This window comes from Xenopus tropicalis, chromosome 4 (assembly GCF_000004195.4).
Source record: "Xenopus tropicalis strain Nigerian chromosome 4, UCB_Xtro_10.0, whole genome shotgun sequence".
Lineage (NCBI taxonomy): Eukaryota > Metazoa > Chordata > Amphibia > Anura > Pipidae > Xenopus > Xenopus tropicalis.
The window spans coordinates 31,556,831-31,582,765 of NC_030680.2; the positions used below are offsets into that span (position 1 = coordinate 31,556,831).

Here is a 25,935-nt window from a genome sequence, read left to right on the forward strand (position 1 = left end):
AGCGTGCGCGGCACCGCCTCGTTCTCTTTTCTTTCCTCCATTTTGAGAGACGCCGAGAGGCCGGTGAGAACATGCGGGAGGGATATTCTAGTTAGGCCTGTTAAGGCCCCTTTGGCTGCTCAGTTGTTGGAGCATGGCGCTGCCTGTCATGCCTGCGGTGTTGCTGTGCAGTCAGGTGCAGGCTGAGAGCGCTGGGACGTTCTTGTCACAGTTGTTACCGCCGCACCTAACTTTGCACTGCTGCCTGTACTACACAGCACTAGAACTCCCCATAGGCCTACCGGGTGTGGGGCTTCCCGTTAGGAATGGCTAGGGGGCGCCGCTGGAAGCCTACTCCCTGTAGTGCGTATGGGAATCCCGCCGCCACATGGGCGAATCCGGGCTAATGGCTCCTGCTCTGTGTTTGCAAAGTGCCGTTCCCTCTGCCCGGCTGTAACAGCCTGACTCCCGGCTGCTGATTGTACAGGGATGGGAACACTGATGCCCCTCACTGCTTCCCACTGCGCCTCCTGCACTCTGCCCACGTGATGTGCAAATATCAAGCAACATGGCAGCCCCCACCCTCACACTTGTATGGGAAGCAATCTAATGATGGGATGTGAGCTTGTAGCCTTATTGGTGGCATTGGGATACGGCATAAAGCCATTAGCACTGTACTAAACCAGGCTGCAACATAAATATTTTACATGGGATTGGCCCATACTAACCCCCCACCCCCAGCTTTTAACCCAATAGCTAAAGGCACTTTGATTCAAACTTGTTTGATGAGAAATCAGTGGGTGCAGGTTGGCAGTCCAGTCTGTATTATAAGAGATATATATATCTAGATATATGGATCTTTGCGTTATAATAGTGCCATTTTGCTTATTGCATTAATTCATTGTTAAGGGGGCTGACTGTTGTGTCTTGCAAATGTTGCCCTGGTGATGCCACAATGGTGTGCGAGGATTTGTCAGTGTATATAAGGCATGTAGATAGGGTATGGACTATTGTGTACATCTGCTTTCATCCTTCCAGCATCTCCTGCTTAGGTACTAAGGGGCCAGGGAAAATGGATTGACAGTTGTCAGGTGATATTTGTACCGGTGTTCACGCACTTTTGGTCAGGCTCAGACTGGTGGTCTTTAAATTTTGGTGAATACCTGAGGGCTGCTGTGAGATCCCATAATCACTCTATGGGCTGTTGATCAGCATGTGAGCAGAGGCAATTTTGAATTTGTCTGGACCTGTTTCCCATGGCATTTTTAAAGGGCTGCATTCTGCTAGTGGCTGTAAATGTAACCCACAGAGCTGTGCGGCCAGCTGGTCAGTGTTTCACCAGTGTGCAGTGAGGGCCAACAAGCCTTGTGTACAAGGGAAGGGCTACTCCACCTAAAAATTCTTTATTATATTGATAGCAGCCATTTGCAATCCTGTTTTATTTTTGAAGGAAAGGGTTTTTTTTGTCCTGAAACTCTCAGGCTTATAATTTCAACTATCATGTATAGGAGGTGCTTAGACTTGTTGGGTTTGTTGACCTTTAAAGTTCATTTCAGTATGTTATGGAATGTCCTGTTCTTAGCAATTTGATTGTAGTTAATTTGTGTTGTATAGTTTTTCATTTGCCTCCCTCTTCTGACTCTCTAGCTTACACATGGGGGTCATGGACCCCTGCAGCCAAGACACTATTGGGCAGTTTTCTTGTTTTTTTATTGCTGATGTTTCTATTCAGGTCTCTCCTATCCATATGTCTCCTCTTTAAACCACTGGTTACTATGTAAATTAGACTGTAGCAACCAGATCGCTTCTGATATTTTAAATTGGAGAACTGCTGAATATACACAGAAATAACTCAGTAACCACAAAAAAATGAAGACCTATTGCAAATTCTTTCAGAATATCACTGTTCTACGTCATACTATTTTTAAGTCTTGTAAGTGTGAAGCATTAGTCAGCATATTTACTGCTGTTCTATAATGTTAATTTTCTCTCATAATTTTCTCTCGTACTACAGCTTGAAAGATGCAGCTTTTTGTCAGAGGGCAGAGTCTGCACACCCTAGAGGTGTCCGGACAGGAGACTATTTCCCAGATCAAGGTACGTGGGAGTTGGTCACAGAGACCACAATCTGATGGGGAAAAAAATCAGCCTTTATCCATTGTAGTCAGTTGTGTCTAAGTTATAACGACTAGTATTTATTAATCACTAAAGCAATGACATATAATTGTGTGAAGTTTTGGAAGTAACAACTACTTAACACTAAATTTTATTTTTTTTCCCACCCCCCCCTTAGGATCAAATCTCCTCTCTGGAGGGAATCCCTTCTGAGGATCAGGTTGTTGTCCTTGCTGGCTCCCCACTTTCTGAGGAACATACCCTGCAGCAGTGCGGCGTATGTGATCTCAGCACCTTGGATATAGTTGCACGGCTGTTGGGAGGTTGGTAGCATTTTTCTCTAAAACTGAAATTCTTTCACATTTTCCTCTGTTTGACATATGAATGAGAAAGGAAGGCCAAAATAGTACCCTCTTAATTTAACTTCTGTACCTGTATAATAAAGCAGATCGTTTATTTTTTATATGTGGTTTATTTTTCCTTAAAGGAACAGTAACACCAAAAAATGAAAGTATATAAAAGTAACTAAAATATAATGTGCTGCTGCCCTGCACTGGTAAAAGTTGTGTGTTTACTTCAGAAAGACTACTATAATTTATATAAATAAGCTGCTATGTAGCCATGGAGGCAGCCATTCAAAGGAGAAAAGGCACAGGCACATAGCAGATAACAGATAAAACACTATTGTATTCTACAGAACTTATCTGTTATCTGCTATGTAACCTGTGCCTTTTCTCCTTTTTCCCAGCTTGAATGGCTGCCCCCGTGGCTACACAGCAGCGTATTATATAAATTATAGTAGTGTTACTGTAGCAAACGCACTGTTGCCCTGCACTGGTAAAACTGGTGTATTATATTTTTATTACTTTAAAGCTTTCATTTTTTGGTGTTACTGTTCCTTTAACAACAGAAGGTGTAGCAGAACAGCATCACAAACTACTAGCAGCAAGGGTCACCTGCCCACTAGTCATTGTACAGTACAACTTTAGTTTCTGTGAGAGCAAATACACAACTCAAAGCTGCTGGGCCTTGGCTCCAAGTTTGTCTATTGAACAAATAAGGGGAACATTTTGGCTTCAGAAATTGTAAAGTTAAATAAAACATCTTTAAATCTTTGCGTTTAGCTGTATAAGTCCTTAAAACAAGAGTCAGTGCATTTGTTCTGTTTAGATTTTATCATGGCTGAACGGTCATACTGATTTTATTCTTTGTGCCTGGCCACCACAACATATACAAACCCTTCACGGGGAAACAGACAAATGTGGTCTGATGGTAGCAGAGGACAACCTGTGTGGATGGAAGAAATTTATGGGGTGGATGGTTTGCATTATGCCGCATGTGTGCTCTTGGGTCTGTACATATTGTCAGTTGTAGAAAATTTTAATCACTCAGGTCAGCTGTCTTGGTAATTTAGGCCAAAACCTTACTCTGGTTCTAAAGACAAATCCAAGTTGTCTGATTTAGAAATAGAGAATAGCCTATAGGGTGCATGATGCTTATTTGTAAACCGCTTTCAAAAAATGGACACTTAATGGACTGCTATAGTAATGAGGGGGCAGGTTTAATTTTACATAAGCCTTCGACCATGTAGCAAGAGTTTCATTTATATTTTATTTGTAAGACTTGCATTTTAATCCTATTATGTTATGGTTCTCAACCATAGGTAAAGTCCATGGTTCTCTCGCTCGTGCCGGAAAAGTGCGAGGCCAAACTCCAAAGGTATATTTTTAGCATGATTGGAAAGCTTACTTCCTGGCTGCGCCACTCACATGTGATTTGCTGTACCTCATAAATGTCTGTGTACATTAGCTGAACAGTTGGACCAGGGAATTGTTAAACTGGAAATATTTGCAAAATGAAGAACCCTTAGAAGGCCAAATGAAGAACCAAAATGTTAGTTACAGCACTAACATATATTACCAAAAGTATTTTAATTCCTACCCGTCGGACATGGTCCCAAACCCAAAGGATAAAATGTATCTCTCCCCCCCCCCCTTTTTTTTCTGCTTTGGTGATGGCCACTATTGGAAAAGGCTAATTACTAAATAGTGGAACATTGTTGGGGGGGGATTTACTTCCATTCGGCTGTATGAATATTGTATATGTATGAATATTGGCTAGCAGTTGTGTTCCAATTCACCGTTTAGGTGTTCATGCATGCCAGGCAGGTTCTTCCACTACTTTCTCAGCAAACCCATTCTGTGCAGACCTTGCAGAAATGGAAATGGGCCCTCCCCTAGCTTTTTAAGATGGCATGAAATTAATTGCTTGTAATGTTAGATTTTGGATTCAGTGAAAATAAAGGTCTTTGCCTAAACAGCACCAGTTATTCCCATTCCCCTAAAATATGCTGTTTTAAACACTTCCTGTGTGAGTGCATTATTTTATCTCTGCCAGAAGGTGAGTGGTGTCTGGATACATTTGACCACAATGTGTCCTAAACATTACTGTAGCCTGGTGCTAAAATAAAATCTTGACTCCTGAGACTGTTTTAGAATGTTAAGATAAAACACTTGCACTGAAATATAAAATGCCAGTGGTATTTTACTGTCATTTGTTGCAAAGAAACAGATTGCTCTGTTGGAAAAAATAAAAACCTCTGGTTGAAAGAGCAGACCTTCTAAGGACTTGGCAGGATTTATGAGCTGCCCTGTAATGAAAATCTGCATTACTAATTAGCTATGTATTTAACACAGGTGGCCAAGCAAGAGAAGAAGAAAAAGAAGACTGGCCGGGCCAAGAGACGCATGCAGTACAACAGGCGCTTTGTCAATGTGGTACCCACCTTTGGCAAGAAGAAGGGACCTAATGCCAACTCTTAAATGAACAAAGTTAAATAAACATCTGAAGCTCAGACTCTTTTGTGGTGATTTAATGCCTACAGGTTCTTCAGCCTTTTCTCTTCTGCTTCTCTGGAGATATTACCTGTTATTTCTTGTTTGTACCATGATGGAGGCTTTGGGGTTACTGCTCCCTTTTCTAAAGTTCATGTTCCAGGGACCTGACTGTGTAATTGTCCTTATAAAAAGTAAAAAAGGCAACTCTTCTGCCAGTATTACCAACTTTAGAAAGTTTTGTATTAATCTTTGTGTGGGGGCTCTGGTTAATTGCCATGTAGTTGCTTTAGAAAGTGAATTATGATCTGTCGTGCTATTCAGAATTTTTTTTTTTTATCTGAATATTTAGACAGAACTGCTATTCTGCTAATCAGAATGGGTGCCCTCGTGTCAGTTGGAAGGACCTACTGGTAAATAAAGCAAAGTGTTTATTATATGATCCTCTTATATACTCATACATAGTTATCTTATCCCCCCTTAAAGCGACTCTTCACCAGTGTAAACAAACCTAACATGGCCAGTCTTTCTTTGTAACTGAGACATTTTATACCCTTTGCCAGTATAGTTGCCCTTCTCTGGACCCTCTCTAACTTAATAATATCCCATTTGACCACTGGAGACCAAAATTGCATGACATATTCTAGATGTGGCCTTACTAGCGCTCTGTAATGTTGAAGAATAACCCCCTCCTCCCATGAATCTATACCCCTTTTAATACAGCTCAAAACCTTGTTTGCCCTTGCAGCTGCTGCCTGGCATTGCTTGCTACAGCCAAGTTAATTATCTACAAGGACTCCAAGGTGCTTCTCCATTATGGATTTGCCTAGTGCAGTCCCATTAAGGGTATAAGTGGCTTTTTACATCCCAGTTGCATGACCTTAAATTTATCCACATGAAACATCATATGCCACTTAGCTGCCCAGATTGCCAGTTTGCCAAGATCCTGCTGCAAGGATGCCACATCCTGGACAAAATTAATTGGGCTGCAGAGTTTTGTGTCATCTGCAAACACTGATCTATTACTTATAATACCCTCCCCTAAGTTATTAATGAACAAGTTTTTTAAACCAAACATTAATTGACAACATTATGGTCACTATTACCCAGGGGTTCAACCACATTTGGTATACATTCTGGGTCATTAGAGATCACTAGATCCAGTACAGCATGGTTCCTGGTTGGCTCCTCAACAACCTGTGACATAAAGTTATGCAGCAAGTTTATAAACTTGTTCCCATTTACTGTCCTGTCTGTATTATTGCTCCAGTCAATATCTGGGTAATTAAAATCCTCCATTACTATCACTTTCCTCAGACTAGCAACCTTTTCTATTTGCAACAGGGGCTGAGATTCTTTCTCTTAGCTTACATTAAGTGGTCTACAGCATACCCCTACCATTAATTTGGTGGAATCTTTACTATCTGTAAAAAGCTTAACTCAAGGCTTCAGCTCCCTCATTTGCCATCATTACTCTCTATTTGCTTTTAATTCCTGCTTAGCAAACAGATGCACCCCTCCTCCTTTTCTATTGCCTCTGTCCCTCCAAAACAAAATATAGTCTCTGATATTAACTGCCCAGTCATGTGACTCTTTCAACCACGTTTCAGCAACACCAATCACATCATATTTCCTTTCCAGCGACAGCACCCCCAGCTCTCCTATTTTACCAGACTCCTTGCCTTTGTAAACATATATTTAAAGGAGACATATTGGATAAATGGGGAAAACCGCTTATTTTGTAGGCAATCATGAATAATATACGGTGCTGGTTTTCCTTTGGGCTAAACATTAACCCTATCTGTAACAATGGCCCCTTTATTGGAGCTCCCTATAGATCCTATCACTTCTCTGTCCAGTGTGAAATGGAAAGTGGGCGTGTCCTAATGGTCCCTGCCAGAAGCACAGTAGGAGGGGGAGAGCCAATCACAGCCCTGCAGTCACACAAGCACAGACAGACTTCAGTTCCCTATCAGGTCAGCCTAGCTGCTGATTGGTTCCTATCCTACAGTGCAGGGTATGGAGGGCCGCCGGCTCCCCAGCTCATCCAGAGAATTCAGCCAGCAGGAAGTGGCACAGATGGGCGGGGCTAGTGGGGTTTGGGGGAATTTCTCAATAAATCAGAAACACAACTTTTTAAAGCACAATCCTATATCTAGAGGAGTATAATTCATTGGTACATTGTTATTTTTTATAGGATATGTCTCCTTTAATACTGGTACCAACTTATGGTCCTCCCTGCCATTATCAGTACCCCAAGCAAGACTCCTCCCCCATTCCCCCCCCCCCCTAAAAGCAGCTGCTCCATCATCGAGGTGCACCCCATCCCTGGCAAAGTGCCTGTAGCTGTTTGAAAAATCCACCCACTTCTCCAGAAACCCAAAGCCTCCTCCCTACACCAATGTTTAAGCCACACATTAAGCTCCCTCTGCCTATTTATGAGTTACTGCAGCCCAGTTCTGTATGTACTTACTGTTTGAAACCACTGACTGGATGTGGAATGACATACTATATATAAAGCATTGGACTGCATTAACCCATGCATTTGCTCACAATGGAACGTATGATAAAATACCTGTGTTTAGGCACCCTAACAGTCTCTCAGAATCATAAAAACACAAAATACGCAATAGTTATCAATACATTGTATATATCTTTTTAAAATAATTATGAGCGCCAGACATAAAAATCTCACTGCCTTTCCTGTTATCCCTGACTGTTTCAGAACTGTTTGAATTGGTTCACAAAGAATTACATTTTTTTGAACCGGCAAATGACTTGGTATGTGCACTTTTTGGGACATCTGCTTTTATTTATTTTAAACACCATTGGTTTAGTTAAATCAATCACCCTAAGAGAACACGCATGCAAAAATCTTCATACGATTTGCTCAGAAATCTCTCAAAGTGAAAGAAGAACCAGTGTGTAGCCAACATATCAGACATATCACAATAAAATCTCAATGCCATTCATGTTGCAGTTCCTCAGGAGAGTGAGCTAGTGGCATTGTCTCCTCTTCTCCCATCATAACCCCAGCCCAAGTTTGTTCTCTTTTTTTCCGCTCCACAAGCAAAATCTCTCTCCCATGAATTTCTGGGACCACGTCCTTAAATGAAGATTTAAGAAAGACCACTGCCAGTTGGCCACCAGGAGCCAGGGACAGTCCTCTCCTCCTACACATTTCAGCAACAGTCTCCTGGCTATCCACTGCCATTAGCCTAGCAAGGAGATCCAGGGGGAAGCGGCAGTTCTTGCTGCTGTATGCATGAATTAGCATTCGCAGATTCTTGTCCCGGCAGGTAGTTAGATGGCGATAGAAAGCACAAGACTGTAAGCAGTCAAGCCGATGTAACAGACGGAACAGTCGTACCCAGTTGCACTCTAGGTAGGCCCGGTTCACATCCATTGCTAGGCGCACCTGTGGGGCATCACCAATTCGATGGTGGAGTTTCAGGGCCCTGTTCATGGTATCCAGGTTGCCTGCAAAAGAATAGTAATGGCTGTTTTATTCAGTTTCTAACTGGATATACAAAAAAAAAAAGGTAACCCCTTTTTAGTGCCACCGTCATCTTCTGATACGCATTACATGCAATATGGTCCTTTATGCAGGTGCTGTCCTTTGGTGGCATTTAAATAAAACATGTTCGCTAGGCCTGCATTTGTTGTTTATGGACAATAGCGGTGATTTTTAATTTTACTTCCTGTTTGCCTTATGTCTTCGCTTACAAAACTTATTCTACCCTTACTTAAGCTGCCATTTTCAGGATGGCTGGCCACAGCCTTTCATATTTCTTATGGCCCAACCCCCGGGATGGGTAAGCTCTCCACAGCAGGGACAAGACCTTAGGTTTTCTTATAGTTTGTACAGAATGACACTAAGGTATAATAGACCTTAAAGGGGAGGTACCAATATGTAAAGTACCACTCAGTGAATTAAATCTTTCTCAGGCTGGAGCTCCTTTACAGAAATACATGCACCAGCCTGGAGACTTTCTATTGCAGAACTTCGATACTGTTCACGGCTTTGTGATAGAAAGTCAGTGAATATTTGGCAAGTGAAAAGTACCAAGTATCCCTATGCCCTTCCACAAGCAATATCAGGAGCTTACCAAGATCATAAAGCAGAAGCAAAGCCTGAAATTCAGCTTCCCTGGGATGCCGTACATCCTCTTTGTAGCATTCCATTAGTTCAGCGAAGCTCTCCCGCACTTGGGTTGCATGTAAAACTTCATCGTAGCTTTCGACAGGCAAATGCCTCACAAGGTACGGGGCACAGAGCAAGAACCCCAGGCTCTCCTCCAACACAACAGCTCCTAATTGTCCCCGGACCCTCTGCACAGTCATATCTTGTCTGACAGCTCGTAGCCGGTCAAACACAAAGCAGTAAGCCTCGGAGAGATTAACTGAATCCATCTCATTAACAGAATCCCACACCTTCATCAACAAGTAACGCACTGTTTTCAGCAAGACAGCAGGAGGTCGGATATCATATGGAGAAGAGAGCTCCTTTCCTGCAGCAGGTCGGCTGTACTCCTTAACAGTCTTAGCTGGATCAGCACACATGCTTGCTTTTCCTCTGCGTCCCCTTCTTGCTCTCTGCCCATCTGTTGTCTCAAAATGGTGCAGCAGCCCTTGTCTCTCCCGCTCTTGCCTCTCTTTTCTAGGACACATATCTGGGCATAAGCCAACTGGTGCGGTCGAAGACTGGTCCATATTTATCAAGCACAGATCACATGTAGTGCCTGGAAAGGTAAGGATATAATAAGTAAATACAAGATAAAAGCACATTCCTTCATAGCTTATATTTATAATGCTTAACCAAGAAACAAATCCCCATACAGTTTAGTCCTGTACATTGGACCAAACTTGGGTCCGTGACCTAACAATCAGCAACCCTAGCAAATCACATCATAAACCACTGAGTGAAAACTTATGGCAACATGACTCTTGTTACTGTGACATTTCCACATAATAAATCATGGGAATAAGCCTAAGGATACACTAACTATAGAAAAATAGCACAGGTAAGTAACTATAGAAACCATTAGTAAATATTTGGAGCTGACAGATGCATTCTGGGATTGTATCAGATGCTTAAATGCCTCAGGGCTACGTTCTACCTTCCAGAACCCTTCATAGGGAAACAACGTTAACTACCAGATGTGGAAAATGCGCGTCTCCCATGCTGTGCAAGAAGCCTACTCAAATGCTATCCAGCGGGGACCCAAGTCTATTAAAAATACTCTTTTAGTTGAATCTCATGTCCGGAAACCGGAAGCGCCTTTGTCACGTGGTCTCTGTAAGTCTGTATCAGAGACGCTTTATTGGTTAATAAAAATATCAGGATAGGATTGCTTTTGGCAGTGCGTTACCGCGCAAACTTTTTTTTTTGCATTACAATTAAGCGATTTTGACGTCGCTCAGACGTCATTGAGGTGGCGCAGATTTACTACGTATTACCATGCGACAGCTTTCCCTGTTTCTAGAATTCTGATTGGTTAGTGGGATTTTCCCACACATGTGCTTGGTTAAGGCTGTTTTTTAGAACTTTGGTTCGGGCAATGCTGATCTCCCAGCGAGTTTAATAATGGAAACATTCACGCCTGAGATAGTGTTACCGGGCCGTAGCTCTTCGCCCACCCCAGTTATCCGCCCTGCAACGGAATCTGGCAAGGAAGGGCTTGCAGTGTGTGCTCTGTGCCTGTCCAACCCCGGGAGGTATACGTGCCCCCGGTGCAATAGTCCTTACTGCAGCCTCGCTTGTTACAGGGGACCGAGGCACCAGACATGTTCGGAAGATTTCTACAAGGAGTCGGTGCTGCAGATGCTGCGGGAGGAGCAGGCCGGGGCCGCAGGGAAGCGGCAGGTGGAGGAAATGCTGGTGAAACTGAGAGAAAAGGCGATAGCTGGAGACGATGCTGTTGGCCTGGATGGAATAGACAGTTTGGGAGAAGAGGCGGCCAATCTGTGGAACCGTCTCACCCCCAGTGAACAGAAGGACTTCAACAGGCTGTTACAGAGTGGCGACATTGGAGCTTTAGTCCCAAAGTGGAACCCTTGGTGGGAGGTTGAGGAAAGAACTAAAACAAGCAAATCTGTTTCTATAACCGAACTTCCAGATGTGTGTGTACCTAGGAAAGGAGTAGAAAGTCCCCTAAAACCAGGAATCTGCCAGAAGAAGCCACATGGGGACTCTGATGATGGAAACCAAGAGGACCCAGTCAAAGAGAACTGGGATGCAGCAAGAGACCCCAAATTCCCAACTGGTATAACTAGGGGTTCAGAGGGAAAGGACAGTACAGAGCAGAACAGTGTTCCAGGGGGGGATAAAGAAGAGCTCACAACAAATCCTCATTCCAAGCCACCAAGTCACCAAGCGAGGCGACTGAAAGAGAATGGTCCTGGGATTCAGGAAGGGAATTCTGAACAAAGCAGAGCCTTAATGGGATACCCTGAAGCAAATAGCCCCCAAAGACTTTCCAACATACCCCCACCTCTGAAATCTATCCCACCTTTGTTTTCACTAAGTCAGAATCCTTCTCCCCTAATACAGTACAGTTTGGTGAATGTCATTTATGGATACACCTTCTCTCTTCTAAGGCACAATGGGGATATTTGTGAGGATGATTTGCTGCTGGATTTCATTGAAACACTTTTGGGAGTCTCTAGTGCTCTTACTTCAATAATTGTGTATCCCTCAACGGCACATGCTTTACAGAGCGCTGTGCGTGCTGCCTCTGACCCACTGTATGGAGGGTTAGAGGGAGGAGCAGTTGCTGCCATTGAAGCTACAGCTCACATCCTACTGGGTGAAGAAAGCAAAGGGTATGCAATGGCTGCCCTTGCCGACTTAAGTCGAGCACTAGGGAGAGCACGTAAGCTGATTCTGGAAAATGATGAGCTAAGAAAGGTGACCTTTAATGCCAAGAAGAAGTGTTTGTTCTTAGCAGCATGGGTGAATGAGAATGAGGAGCGCTTGCCCACTTTGTACAAGGAAACTTTGACTGAACACAAACAGCATCTCCAGTATATTAGTGGGGTGGTAGAGATATCACAAGGATTGCAAAAGGCCTGGGGTGGAAAGAGACCTCCAGAAAAAAAGGCATTAATACAAGAAATTGACAAAGATAAAACATGATCTATTGCAATTTCCCTAATAAATATTTTGAAAACTGAGAATAAAAACTCTCTAAATTATTTTTGTATTAAATATAAACAACATAATTACTTCAAATGTTTTTTTAGCCCCTATCAAAAATATAAAATGTTTTTCAAAATGCAGCTACCAATATTGGTCCTTTAGACCGATTAGGCACTAACAAAGGGACGACATCTGTCCTGAAATCTCCCAGATCTTGATTGGGCTGGTTTGATTTTTTTACGTCGGATCAGGGATTGAATTGGCTCGTTGATGCATTCCCCGAACTGACGGTACCTATGCCTGCCGTAGGAGGGCATATTAGGAGAAGATCCGATCGTTTGGCGACCTCACAAAGTGAGTGGATCTTACAGTGTATGGCCACCTTAAATCTCCATTTTTGGTAGATGCCTCTTTTATTATAGTTGTTTTTTTCTAACCTAAAGGGGAACTCCAGGATGAAAATTATGTTATATTTGTAGTAATATCAATAAACAGCACTATTTGCAGAGTAATCCATTCTGAGTTCAAGTTTAAGCCCTCAAGATACCTTTAAAGGACAAAGAGGAGCTTCAACCCACAAAAGGATTCCTTGCTGCTGGGAGCATATCCCCCTACCTAATTTCTCCTCTTAAGTATAATTAAAGTGCCAAGATTGTCTAGTGCTGCACAAATGGATGTACACAAAAGACGTACAGATTACTAACATACTGACTGAAACAGGTAAGAGGGTCCTGCTTTTTAGAACTATAAGTAAGCGCTGATGAGCAGGTCCTTCCTACCTTCTGTATTGCAGAAACGTTTGGCCTCATGTCTCATTACTTTTAGTTTTTTTTTTCCTTGGTGCAGTTCCTCTGGGTGAGCTAACAGCACCCACACAAGGCACACAGATTTGCACAGATCCTATCTCACACTTTACTAACACAACTTTTGCAAAGTCAGGTTTGTGAAGCCTCCAGTCTCAGACTGCAAAAGGCTGGACACAACTGATTATAACTCACAGAACCACTATGACTTATATGGACTCACCCCTTGATGCAATAAAAGAAGCACAACACAATACTGGCAGTTTGCTTGTCGCTCACTGCCTTCAGTGCAAATGTGCTCTTGGCAGCCTGCCTTTTATAAATACAAATATACATTTTCATTCTAAAATCCTCTTTATTCTAATTTGTCACAAAAAGGTCAAACATTCTTTTTTTCATAGAAAATTTAAATTAAGATTGTATATTGATGCACACAATACCACTCCCTTTTCCCATACACACATTATATAAAATTGCATCAAAACCCATTCAGTTTCCTTTAACATTAATTTTCATGCCTGTCCTATTACTTTATGTATACAATGGAAATGACACTTTCTTCCCATCAGCACCAAGGTCCTAGGTGTTCCTAATCTAAGAAACAGACTTGTAAGAGAATGATCTGTAAACTGCAAGGTCAGGGGGAAAATGCCAGTAGGGTACTTGTTATACTTCTCAATGTTAAGCAAAACACTGCCATCACTGATTCCTTCATAATTTGTGACTAGGACGCTGTATAGGACACTAGGGGCAGAGCATTTTATTGAACAGATGTGAGAAATATATAGGTAATGCACTTCATCATGATTTCATTTCTGCTAAAAAATAGGGAGGCTTCAGGCATATGCCATATAAAGATAATAAAACCCAAACAGTGTGGAAGGCAAATGTTTCTGAACAAATGAGAAATTAAATTGTTTTGATTTATACTTTTTGATTAAAATAAGGCACTATATTGCACTGATTATAGCCCAATGGCGTGGAAAAGGGGTTAACACAGTAAATGACAGAACTGGTTTTGTTTTTTGGCAGAAATTTAGTCAGGTTTTGTTGACACCTCCATAGACTACAAACTGGATATATGTAAATTTATACCAGTTGCCCCTGTGTAGTATGCTGTAGGAAAGCTATAACTGCAAATCTGAATAGCCATATGGGCATATGTTTACAAGCTGATCCAGGAACTGGTCCAATTGCCAACCTGGAGTCAGGAAGGATTTTTTCCCCTCAGGTAAATTAAAGCGGCTTTATAAGGGGTTTTTTTTTGCATTCCTTTGGATCAGTTAGTAGTTAGACAGGTTTTATATGCATGAAAGGTTTAACTGGATGGATGTGTCTTTTATCAACCCCACTTACTATGTAGATCATTAGCGAGTTATAGGTGCTGAATGACTGCAAGAGGTGGGTCAGATAAATTAAGAATATGGACAGCCCCAGCTTTATCCACTCCAGAATAGACAGCTTAAAAGTAATTTACATGGGCAAATTATTTTGTTTAAAAAAAAAAAGTCAGTGCATCAATGTAAAATATCTAATCCTATATGTATGAAATTGTACATGAAGTTGAATGGGAAGATAACTTCTGCATCTTCATTCGTGCGTAGCACAAGCATGCTGCCAATTAAGGTACCAGTTTTTAATCAGGCTTTTCTCTTATAAGATGCAGGTTTTTCCTTTCAAAGTAGCACATGGACATGTAGAATAACCCTGTACCTGAATACATGTTTTTTTTACTATGTGACCTGACACTAATTAGTATTGGTCATTATAGCAATGATTTCATTAGATTAAGCTGTATGTTACCTGGGGGTTCATTACGTCCTCTGTTTTATATTGTCTGTATTAACTGGCAGAAATGAAAGCAGTGTATAGCAACAGAACGCAGCTTACAAGAACATTTCAGCAGAAAACATTTGTTTGTGGAACCAGGCCCAAATGGGACAGAGGTATAGCGGAGAGTTCAGAGTAGATCAGTAAATATAAGGAAAAATTCTGTAGGGAACCCTTCTGCAATATTCTTGCCAGGCGACTCCATACTTCTTCATACACTGGTGTTCATCCCTCGCCTCCCGGTGCACCAGAAGGACAGTGAAATAGATGACATAGAAGTATGGCAGGATGTTTGAGAGTCCTGGGGGAGTAAAGATTATTATAATAATTAGGGAATTAATAGATATAATTTCTTTTTAAAGGACATTAGATACATAATATTTAATATTGTTAGAAAAACATATAACTGACAGAGCCTTGTTATAAATCAATTCTCTAAAAGCAACTTACCACAGGGTAGAGACCATGCCAGAGCCATAATTAAATCTCCTAAGTAATTTGGATGACGAACAAGGCCCCACCAACCAGACACAAGAAGACGTTTTCCGGTTGCTGTAGGGATAGTTTCAAGCCCTGAAACACAAAGAAACATACAAAAAACTTTTAGTAAACTAAAATATTGTTCCCTATGGCACTTGTATAAAAGATTCCATAACTTGACAGAACCCATGAGGAAGAGTAACACAGACAGTAGTATTATAAGATACTGAAGGTATTGGGGCTATTTCTCATACATTTTGATACTGCACATCATTAGGACTAAGCTCTCTATACTCCTGGAGAGCCCTTTACCCAACAAAAAGACCTGCTGCAGTTGTGGCCCTGCCACATTTTCTGGAAGATACACTACCGGCCTCACTAGAATTGTTAGTAGATATCAACCTTATTACCTGCTCACAGCTGGTGGGAACTTACTAACCCCCATATGTAATAAAAGGCACTAAGCTTGTCCAGATACAGTAACACCTATCAACCAGATTTTTGCCTTTAGACAGGTTGGCTGCTATAGGCAGGGGCACCCCCAGATTGATAATCAAAATACACCCTGGCATTTTAGGAACACTTTGGGCCTGTGGTAGCTGTTTGGGCCTCAACAGCTACCACAGGCATAGTAAATAGTGACTGTCTAGGCCTACAGCAGTAACTCAGGATTTTGCCAGAATCTACAGATTGCTAGTACGGGCCTGCAGAGGAGATGCAGTGGATGTACTATCAAAGATGCAATTGGCACAAAATGGTCTTATATCTTGTCAGTGGTAGGTATGAGGTGTATGGCAAGCTTATTGCCATTATTTTTGAGTTATTAGTGTAAAAGCTTCTAACCCTTAAAATTACAATATGATTATGATTTCTCTTGTGCTAAGGCCAGATACCCAGACTTGGAATATCCCTTTTGCTAAATTACAGAAAATATACACCCCACCTACTACAGGTATAGGACCAGTTATCCAGAATGCTCGGGACCAAGGGTATTCCGGATAAGGGGTCTTTCCGTAATTTGGATCTTCATACATTAAGTCTACTAAAAAATCAATAAAACATTAATTAAATCCAATAGGATTGTTTTGCATCCAATAAGGATTAATTATATCTTAGTTGGGATCAAATACAAGGTACAGTTTTATTATTACAGAGAAAAAGGAAATCAATTTTAAAAATCCTATTTGATTATAATGGAGTCTATGCGAGACAGGCTTTCCGTAATTTGGAGCTTTCTGGATAATGGGTTTCCGGATAAGGGGTCCGATACCTGTACAATGAAAACTCTAATAAAAAGAAAGATGTATTTATCAAATCATTTGCTCTCACCAACTACTTTGGGGTCGGCAGGATTTCTTCGGAAGGCATTCTTCTGTGAGTTAGAGCCTCGGAAAATGATATATCCCACAGCTGGATAAGAATAAAGGGTCTTTTTACCTTTAATCCTTTATGTGTATGATTAACAATTTATGCAATGGGTTTGAAAAGTGCAGTTATATATTTTTTGTAAATACATTTTAAAGGACACGATTTATCGATAAATGCAGTGGTATTTAAGACCAGTAGTATTAAGACCAAAAAAAAGTCAAAAAGGCACTACATAATTAGAAAAACAAAAAAAATAGGAAATAGGAATTGCCTAATAAGAAATGCAATACTACAAATAAGAAATAGATGAAGCACTGGTATAGCCAATTATAGGCTAACCTCTATAAAGAGCAGTCTAACCGTTTAGTAGGATGATGCCAACAGCAGCATAAGTGCTCAGTTCCTGAGGGTGCCTGACTAGGAAATATCCTTGCAGAGAGTAGGTGAAAGGAACCCAGCACAGGTCACCAAAAGCCAACATGAAACCAAATCCATCGTGGACAATGTCCATTGTAGTGAGGATGGCTTCCTGCAAGAAGATATAAGAAAGGAAATCAAAACGAAAGGGTTGATTGGATAAGAAGGAAAGGTAAGGGGATGGCTAATGATTTACCTCATGCTTCATGGCATCTACAACATACAAAGCCTGGAATCCAAACACCAAGATCATAGAGAGAGATGGGGAGCCACGAAGCTCAATGTCCTTCATCAGGAAGCAAAGGTTTATTAGGCACTGTGGAAAGTGAGAAGGAAGGGGCAGTACATCATTTAGGGGTCTTACACAGCGGTGTGTTTTTGCACATTGCTCTGCATTTCAGCACACATTTCATTTTTTTTTTTTTTTTTAAAGATTTTATTTTGCATATTTTATATTTACAAACAATTTGAACAAGAGAAAAAACAGAGTAGAGAGGAGAGATAAGCAGAAAAAAGAGGGTGGGTGAGGCTAAGGTACCAGTTCTGGTTGCACAGGGCTAATGATCCTCCATAATCACCAAATTTATAGGTCCAGCCACGAGCCCCATACGGCATTAAATTTCTCCGGGCACCCTCTAGCTAGATAGGTCAGTTTCTGACTGGGAATCATCCACCAATTTCCGCCAAAATTGGAGAGGAGGAGGATCTAGAGACTTCCAGTGCATTAGAATGGATTTCTTAGCGTAGTAAAGCAGCTGCAAATAGCACAGTCTAGAGTAGGGGTGGAGGTGCAGGTCACCGGTTAGTCCTAGCAGACAGAGTTCAGGGGAGCGTATGTTTGGGAAGGCAAGCTTCTCATTGAGGAACTGTAGAACCTCCCCCCAGAATCTCTGTATCACTGGGCAGGACCAGAAAACATGGATCAGAGTGCCAACATCGCTTCTGCACTTGGGGCATTGGTCAGACACATTTTCATAAATTTTGGCCAGGCGGTAGGGGGTTAGGTACACTCTGTTTAAAAATTTTATCTGAATGTATCTGTCCCTCATACAGATTGATATTTCTGTCACTTGCTTAAGGGCATCCGACCACATATCTTTGTCGAGCGCCGGTATGTCACTCTGCCATTTGATTTTGGCTTTCTGCAGAGGGGAAGGGCCTGAGGCAGACAGTATGGTGTAAAACCAGGAGAGAGGTTTGGACAGGTCCAGTCTGTGGAGATAGGTCTCCATGGCTGTTTGCGCTACCCTTAGTGGCCTTGCGGGGAATTGAATACTAAAGGCATGGCGTAACTGCAGAAATCTAAAAAACATGTCTGGGGGGGGATTCACCTCTTGTCTGAGTGTGTCATATGTTTTGCATTCTCAGCACACATTTCAGACACAAGTTTGATCTTGCCTAAATACATGAGCCAACTGGTTCCATTTTATTCTGTTGCACCCAAGTATCCCTTGGCAATAACTGGTCTTCAGGCTGCCCCCGAACCTTCAAACCTAACCTATGCTGAATGGGCATATACAAATATGGTGACTGCCCTGTAGTGTGGCTGCAGAGCATTATAACCCATACTGAGAAATCTCCCTATAATGAGGAAAACAGGATAGCTCCAGAATGAATGCAAGAAAGTAAGGGAAGAAAGCAGGTATAATTTACTGATGTATTGTCTAACATTTGACTTGGTTGCTGTGGGTTACTAGGCCTGCAGTAAACTTTGTAGTGTTTTTTTCACTCCCCTATAAATTTTCTTTGAAATATGAAGCAAAATTTCCTGCAGCTTAGTTTATTAATTTCTTGTTATGAGTATTTAGTAAAGCCCTTAGGCTAATGCCACATGGTGGCTGATTTCCAGTCTGCACTTTTCTGCAGGCTGAAAATCCACCCTTTGTGGCATCAGTCTCAGCACTGGCCAGAAGGCAGTCAAATTTGAGTAAAGCAAAGTAAGCTATGCATAATATATTGACAAACCAGGTAAACATGTCAGAAATATACAGCCGGATATATGCTGCCAAATTGTCTAAATTCCACCCCACTGACATCTATGTTAATCACCTGAAAGGGCTAGTTAGGTGTCCATTGCTTGAAAATCCAGACTGCAACATTGTTTCAGCAACAATCACTTAAATACCTTGTATTAGCATTTTTAGATGACTGCCATAGAAGTATCTGGAGGTGATTTGCAAGGTTTGCAATATTGCCCAGGATAGTGAATGCCTAGTAGGTTATATTATTAAATTAAAAACCCACTGGCAGATTTAAGCTGCCAATTCGTAGGAGGCTGAAAGTTGCCTAGGAGTTGATCAGGCAGGTTTGATTCTCCCATCGGATTGGGGACCACATTAGCAGTTCTATCACCTAAATGAGGAAAACCTCAAAGCATTCTTGATGGGTGCAACAGAGAACAGGCCTGAACTGGGATTCAACATAGGACCTGGCATTTCAAATATATAGAGGCCCAAACAGCCCCCCACCAGCCCACTAACAGCCTCCCACCATCTTACAGCAGCCCCTCTGACATTTGCCAGAACCCACAGATTGCCAGTCAGGGCCTGCCAGAGAACCACTTAAACACAGTATAATGAGAATGAGCAACAAGGATAGTCATGAGAACAGGAATAGAATTTGGGATTCTCACCCAGCCAATGAGTCCAGGGCGAAGCTCACAGAAATATTTCAAATCAAAGGAGCCAATCCTGGGGTTTAATTCATGTCCAATGAAGAAATCATACAGTGGGTTACCTAAAATAGAGAATATATTGCCATACATTGGAAGTTATTATTTGTAGGTAAAACTGCTAGGATTTGGAGAGAGAAGAAACAAAAACATAAGTAATTCAAAGCTACAGAAATAATGACAATGTTGTTCCCAAGTTGGAAGAGTACCTGAATTCCCGCCTGGTGCCAGTGCTGATTGAGGGGCTGCAAGGGACTTGGCATAAAGAAAAATGCTGAGAATTAGAGCTATAAATGCTGCTCCCACTGCCATCTGCAGGAAATGGTCATAAACATAGGAGAGCGGGAACCCAAACATCACTGCTCCTGCAGCTATGAGCGCAGTCACCATCATGGCTTGTAATGCTGCAAGGAAAGAGAGGGTTAAGCAGGGTCTCTACCCTGGCACCACTGGTGAGTGGGGCTGCCATGAACTGAATTACAGACATAAACTGGGTGAAAAGGAGGCCAGCTCTGTTACTGTTGGTGCATGTGACATGGGGCAAAAAAATCCTGTCACGGTGGGAGTCTCTCACCGACACTGCACTACATAGATTTTATTGATTCAACTCTGCACCCAAATATTGTATTTGCTCAAATGTTCCTTTGACCTGAAAATGCATATTATACATTCTCTTTTTTTCAGCATATAGGTGGCTTTGGGTGCCTTTCCTATGACTGATCCCTGGAAGTGACAGAAATGCTGGAAGAGGATAACAAGGATTAGGGACAAATAGGATAAAAATAGCCTTTTCCAAGGAGTAATAGAAGCATGGAAAATCCAGTGTGTGATATTAGCCTTAAGGTGGCCATACACAGGTCATTCCTGCTCCCAGTGGCCTCAGAGCAGGTACAGATTTTTTCATTCTTGGTTTGGAGGCAAGTTTTGGTTGCATAAAAACCCAGTATAATGCCAAACAGAGCTGTCTGTAGGCTGCCAGTACACTTAGGGCCTATTAAATAGCCAACAATTGCTCTTATTGGCACCACCAGGAACCTTTTTTATGATTGTGTTGCTCTCCAACCCTTTTTGAATGTGGCTTACGGGTATAAAAGTTTGGGGATCCCTGCTGCATGGCATAAGATTGATGTGGGCCAAACTCAAGCAACCTACCTGGTATAACTGTTTTTCATTGTTCTGTTTGTTTAAGTTGACAGCCCAAATGAACAAACACCAAGATGTGCAGAGGAACTGCAGCAAATACAATGTGTAGGAAGATTTCCAAATCTGTCCAGACCAACTGATATCCATGTACTATGAGTATTGGACAGGATCATCCGACCCTACATGTATGGCCAGCTGTTAGTATATTGTGCTGGGCTTTGGACGGTTGAAGCTCTGTACAACAGCCCAGCAAAGTCTTTTGACAGTACTGGCATGGGGTTTGAAGCTAATGCCCAATGGTGCTCTGGGTTTGATCAAAGGGCTCACTCCAAAGCCCTGCACAGTGAACTCACAGTTGGCTTCTGATTGGAGCTTTCCTCTTTATAAAGAATTAAGCCCTTGGCCACCAGGCCTTCAACTTTCCTCTTGTTCCTAAGAAAAAAATTTTCTCAGGGAGCACTTCTGCAAATTTACCCTTTGCCATGCTTCAGATCCGCTTAAATTGAAGCTGGCCTTAAGATCATACAAAACTTGGGTTAATGAGTTTGGCCTTGGTACGCTGCCTGATCTCTGTTAGTGTCTTCATACTGTTTGGACCAGTAGAGTACTATATATAAGAATGCTGTAATATGTTATTAGGCATAACCCTCTTACCATTGATTCTGTACTTCAGACGGGTGTTGTCTCTTAAAGTAATTCCTTCTGTTACCTGTGTATAGCAAAATGAATTACTTAATGCATAGAAAAGCAGCCACACACAGCATAGTTTAATTGTATGCAACAGTTACAATATTTTTACTCTTATAATATATACAATATTTATACTCTTATTATATATTTTAGAAACACATCAGGGGTGAGAATTATTAACACAGTTTGGCTCCAGATTATAAATCACTGGCCAGGACACACATATAATTAGAGGAAGTTGCATGGCCTAGGAATAAATGTGCACATTTTATTAGAAACTAGTCATCTTTCAGTTTGTAATTAGACATTTTTCAAGACTAAAACCCTGGATAGCACTCATGCCCCCTTACGTAATAAAAGGCACTAAGTTGCCCAGTGGCAATAACCCATAACAACCAATAAGATGTTTACTTCAACAGCTGTTCAGTAAATTCTACCTGCTAATTGGTTGCTATTGGTTACTACTCTTGGGCAAACTTAGTGCTTTTTATTACATAACCCCATAACACTCTTTACACAAGCACATAATACGTATTCTACATGGAATACCTTTCCAATAGGCAGCATATACAGCACAGCCTGCAGAGATACCCAGGAAAGCAGCAAGATCACTGCAAAAGGGTCCCACAAAGTGTCCAAAGCGGGCCAAGGGCCTGGTACACGCAGTACACTGGCATCTTCTGTGCTACACGTCACCAGAAGATACAAGACAGTTCCAGGCATAACAAAGAGTAAGAGAAGGGCTCCTGCGGGAAAGAAAAACCTTTTTACTTATATACTTTAGTTGTGCCCAAAATCTAATGGCATTTTGCTGGTGCAAAGATTCTTCATAAAAGCAGCAATGACCAACTACAAGGCAAATTTCCACATAACCTCCCATTATGGACAATGTTAAACCTGGATTATAGACTAACAGTCCAAGCGTTCATGTTTTTAGGTAATAATTGTACTGGTGTGCCATACTTGTATTAGTTCTTTTGGATCCCAATGGCAAGAATCCAATACTCCGCAGATGAACTCTGTCTTACCCAGTGGTCCACCGAACTCCAGTTCACTAGTACGTGATGTTTTAATCTTGTCTGCCATCTTTAATTCCTCTACCAGATAGTTACTCTGTAATACAAACAAGTATATTCTGACTATGTTAAATACATATCAGCAATATTTTCTAAATATATAAGAACTAAAGTCATTCTAAAACCAACCAGCCTGCCATGATTTCTGCATCTTCTGCTACCCCATTCAAGCACACATGTGCTACAAGACTTCTTCCAGAATGAGATGCATTGGAAATACCTTAAGGCACACAAAATGCTGTTAGCAACATAATTAGGGTCGCACAGGCCAAGGATTTCCGCCTGGGCCCCCCGACCCTCTCGACTGGCCCCCCACCCTCTGAACAACTCCACCCACCAGACAAACGCCAGTGTATGTACCTTTCTTTTCCAACAATCCTTGCAGGCTCTATGGGTGCAATTGCACCCCATGCACACACTCGCTACTGCTCCATACTTACTCTGGCCTGTCAGATGAGAACATTCCAGCTGAAAATTGAACAATGGACTGGATTAGAGTATACCACCCTACCATTAAACACTCCAGTTAGAGCTGGGCGGTATGACCAAAAATTTATATCACGGTATTTTTCAAAATTATATCGGTGTCACGGTATTTGACGGTATTTTTTTTTTCCATGCATGATTAGGTGTTAACCCCATTTTCTAATAAATTAGAGAATAATTACTGCAGTATTGAAAATCAGTCGTAAGGTAAATCAGGCAGGCTTAGTTTCCCAGGCAAGGCCGCAGACAACAAAGCACAGGAGGAGGCGTTTGATAGCTTTAAATACCCCCCACGCATGCCTAGAACCGGCGCCGTCAGCGCGTCGCGGACGTGCACGCTTTGACATGTACGTGCGCACCTGGACGCGCGTGTGCAACATCCCGTGGACAACGGGACGCGCGCACGCGCACGCAAGGAGGCGCGCGAGACTGGGCCGCACGGGTGAGTACCCTGACACCCCGGTATTGCGGTATCTGAAAAATGAATATAGTTTTTAAAAAAAACACCAGTATTCAGTATTAAACGGTATATCGCCCAGCCCTAACTCCAGTCATAAGTCCACATGTGCACCCCATGCACCCGTGGTAGCTATGCCACTGAATGCTGGCAAGCAACTCCTGTAGGACTCAGATCAGCAGGGTGATCCTGAGTCTTAGTCTGCCATCACAGCTCTTTTAGTAGGTCTCCAGTGGTAAAATTAGCTATACAGCAGACCCCGCAGTCGCTGGGGTGCCTCTACATCAGAGAGGCCTGGACCCATGGGGTTTGCTGTTCTGCAGTCTTTCCTCCCCCTCTCCTCTGCTATCTTTTTTTGAATGGCGCACTTTTTTGGCACGTCATGCTGCGGCCCCATAGGTGTGACACAATTGGGCTTGGAGAGGAGGAACTGTTCGTAACGGGCCCCTTTAGAAGATTTATTTGCAGGGGGGCCCAGTGTTAACCATGTTACGCCAGTGCAGGTCTCTGAATACTACTTGGCTCCCACCAGGACCGAACTGGCAATCTGTAGTTTCTGGCAAATGTCGGCGGTGCTGCTGTAAGTGCCATAGACAGTCACTGCTTATTGGGTTGGTGGGGGGAAGTTTAGGCCTATGTATACTTGAAATGCCAGGGCCTATTCTGAATCTCAGTCTCGACCTGGCTCCCATAATTGAGATGGTCCCGTGGTCTGGGCCCCCCGCTAGCCTCAGTGGGCAGGTGCGTGCACAAGTGTGCCAGCAGTAAGGGGATGGGGGGACGATCAAATACCTGTGTGCACTGGGCCCCTCCGAAGATTTTTTGATGGGGACCAGGTGCAGGGTTGTTACGCAGCTGGCACAAGTTATAGCACAAGCACACACAGAAAATGATAATGCACACTGCCTACAATAACTGTAAGTACCACTGAACGTGGCTATACACTCCCAGTTATGCATCCAATTTTGCTATCCGATCGCCATTAAGGGGAAATAGAAACCCATACAGAATAAAAAGTTACCAGATATTCTTTTGCTTTCAAAGAACATTCCCGTTGTATAGCTGTATGTATATACAGAGATGGGAGCTGCCATGTTGCTGGCATCAGCAGTCTTCACAGATGTGAACTGAACTGTGCAAACCTTTTATGACACTGTCACTATGGGTCCCTCCACACTGTGTTCTGTGAAATATATTACTGCCCTACCACTGTCATGGGTATGGGATCTATTACCCAGAATGCTTTGGACCTTGGGTTTTCTGCATAAGAAATGTTTCTGTAAAATGGATTGCCATACCTTAAGGCTACTTAAAAGCCATATACTTATTCAGGGATCATTTTTTAATATGCATTTTGAATTGGATATAAATGGGCCATTCCTTGTCCACCAGATCCCCTTATTTTAATACCAGTTGGTTGTAGTTCTTTATTATGGCTGCATTAAAGGCAAAGTTAACATTTTATTCTAAAATCACATCTGCACCCAAGAAACCATTAGTGATACACAGACCAATATAAGGAAGTAGCACACAGCAGGGCAGCAGCAATGTCAATAAAATGTGTAGCATTGTACAACAGATTCATTATTTGCTAAACCCCTATATCTAAAGGGAAGTCGGATGACCTGTCAGTATGAAACATTCCTATACAACTAAAGGCAGAGTAACCCCGGCATGATTATTTAATACTGTGACAGTGCACAATGGGATTTCGATAGATAAAATCCTGCTTTTTGTGTAGTATCACATAGTTTCATACATGTGCAGCACACACTTACCTGAAAGGGTTTCTCCGGGACTAGTTGTGCTTTACACCCCTGTCTCTTTAAATGTTGGCATCGCCTCTCTGTTTTCCTCTTCCTACAATGTCACTATTCACAAAAGCCAATAGGGGTACGGATTTCATCAGCAATTCATCCAATAGAGAGGAGGCTAATAACTAAGCAGCCAATGACCTGGCGCAGGCTGTGGGGCCATGCAAGGCCTTGGCTTGGGATTGGCTGGCTGTAGTACAAGGACGCTGGAGTTACCGCCCTCGGGAAGGGTTTATAGATCCCCCAGGCAGGCGTACGGTCTAGTTCAGATAAAGGCAACATTGCGTGTGACAAACTACAACTCTCAACAGAAGCTTAAGTACTTAGTTGCCAAATATTTCCGCTGTGCTCCTTATACCAAAGAGAACTGTGGAAAAGACCAAAGTCTGCTGTGGGTATTTTGTTATATATAGGGCGTTAAAGCTTTGTATTCTTCCTGTTGCGCTTTCTTTGCAATATGGGTCTCCACTTTATATAAAGCAATGAGAGCCCCCGATTAACTACGATTCCCAGCATTCCCTCTTAGCCGCATGTAGGGAACAGGTTTACAACACAGAAAAACAGACGCTTTAATGTGGGCTCTGGGGCACGGCATGGACCGCAGCGCCATCTAGCGGCAATGTTAGGGTAC

At 42.3% G+C, this 25,935-nt stretch overlaps 4 protein-coding genes across 9 annotated transcripts; 2 read left to right on the forward strand and 2 right to left on the reverse strand.

Annotated features, from left to right (window-relative positions):
- Positions 1-23: 23 nt before the first annotated feature.
- On the forward strand, positions 24-4,948 carry fau (Finkel-Biskis-Reilly murine sarcoma virus (FBR-MuSV) ubiquitously expressed). The gene is made up of 5 exons (NM_001005136.2): positions 24-63; positions 1,994-2,076; positions 2,273-2,417; positions 3,758-3,813; positions 4,791-4,948. The coding sequence occupies exons 2-5, from the start codon at positions 2,002-2,004 to the stop codon at positions 4,914-4,916; spliced, it is 402 nt and encodes a 133-aa protein (NP_001005136.1). The 5' UTR covers positions 24-63; positions 1,994-2,001; the 3' UTR covers positions 4,917-4,948.
- A 2,566-nt stretch (positions 4,949-7,514) lies between these two features.
- sac3d1 (SAC3 domain containing 1) lies at positions 7,515-10,289 on the reverse strand. 3 transcript variants are annotated; one of them, XM_002937503.5, is made up of 3 exons: positions 10,086-10,289; positions 9,038-9,670; positions 7,515-8,408 (listed from the first exon to the last, which is right to left on the reverse strand). In XM_002937503.5, the coding sequence occupies exons 2-3, from the start codon at positions 9,639-9,641 to the stop codon at positions 7,888-7,890; spliced, it is 1,125 nt and encodes a 374-aa protein (XP_002937549.2). In that variant the 5' UTR covers positions 9,642-9,670; positions 10,086-10,289; the 3' UTR covers positions 7,515-7,887. The 3 variants fall into 3 exon arrangements, with proteins under 3 accessions (XP_002937549.2, XP_031756474.1, XP_004913726.1); XM_031900614.1 differs by having other exon boundaries at positions 10,131-10,280; XM_004913669.4 differs by having other exon boundaries at positions 10,049-10,280.
- Positions 10,290-10,441: 152 nt separating this feature from the next.
- On the forward strand, positions 10,442-12,104 carry znhit2 (zinc finger HIT-type containing 2). The gene is given in 1 exon segment (NM_001005625.1): positions 10,442-12,104. A coding segment is annotated over 1 exon segment (1,551 nt). The 5' UTR covers positions 10,442-10,515; the 3' UTR covers positions 12,067-12,104.
- Positions 12,105-13,207: 1,103 nt separating this feature from the next.
- tm7sf2 (transmembrane 7 superfamily member 2) lies at positions 13,208-25,373 on the reverse strand. Of its 4 annotated transcripts, none has more exons than XM_012960553.3 (12): positions 25,269-25,348; positions 22,677-22,767; positions 22,500-22,584; positions 22,021-22,217; positions 21,436-21,490; positions 19,848-20,042; positions 19,600-19,703; positions 17,164-17,283; positions 16,911-17,079; positions 16,512-16,592; positions 15,153-15,275; positions 13,208-15,003 (listed from the first exon to the last, which is right to left on the reverse strand). In XM_012960553.3, exons 3-12 carry the CDS (start codon positions 22,555-22,557, stop codon positions 14,843-14,845), a joined length of 1,263 nt encoding a protein of 420 aa, XP_012816007.1. In that variant the 5' UTR covers positions 22,558-22,584; positions 22,677-22,767; positions 25,269-25,348; the 3' UTR covers positions 13,208-14,842.
- Between the last annotated feature and the right edge of the window lie 562 nt (positions 25,374-25,935).

Coding starts and splice junctions, on each gene's coding strand:
- fau (NM_001005136.2), top strand. CDS start 2,002: ATGCAGCTTTTTGTCAGAGGGCAGAGTCTGCACACCCTAGAGGTGTCC. Junction 2,077..2,272: donor AGACTATTTCCCAGATCAAG/GTACGTGGGAGT, acceptor CCCCCCCCTTAG/GATCAAATCTCCTCTCTGGA. Junction 2,418..3,757: donor AGTTGCACGGCTGTTGGGAG/GTTGGTAGCATT, acceptor TCTCAACCATAG/GTAAAGTCCATGGTTCTCTC.
- sac3d1 (XM_002937503.5), bottom strand. CDS start 9,641: ATGGACCAGTCTTCGACCGCACCAGTTGGCTTATGCCCAGATATGTGT. Junction 8,409..9,037: donor GCTTCTGCTTTATGATCTTG/GTAAGCTCCTGA, acceptor ATTCTTTTGCAG/GCAACCTGGATACCATGAAC.
- tm7sf2 (XM_031899793.1), bottom strand. CDS start 23,010: ATGTTCTCATCTGACAGGCCAGA. Junction 22,218..22,499: donor GGAGTTCGGTGGACCACTGG/GTAAGACAGAGT, acceptor TCTTTCCCGCAG/GAGCCCTTCTCTTACTCTTT. Junction 16,593..16,910: donor TGGCATCATCCTACTAAACG/GTTAGACTGCTC, acceptor ATTCTTATCCAG/CTGTGGGATATATCATTTTC.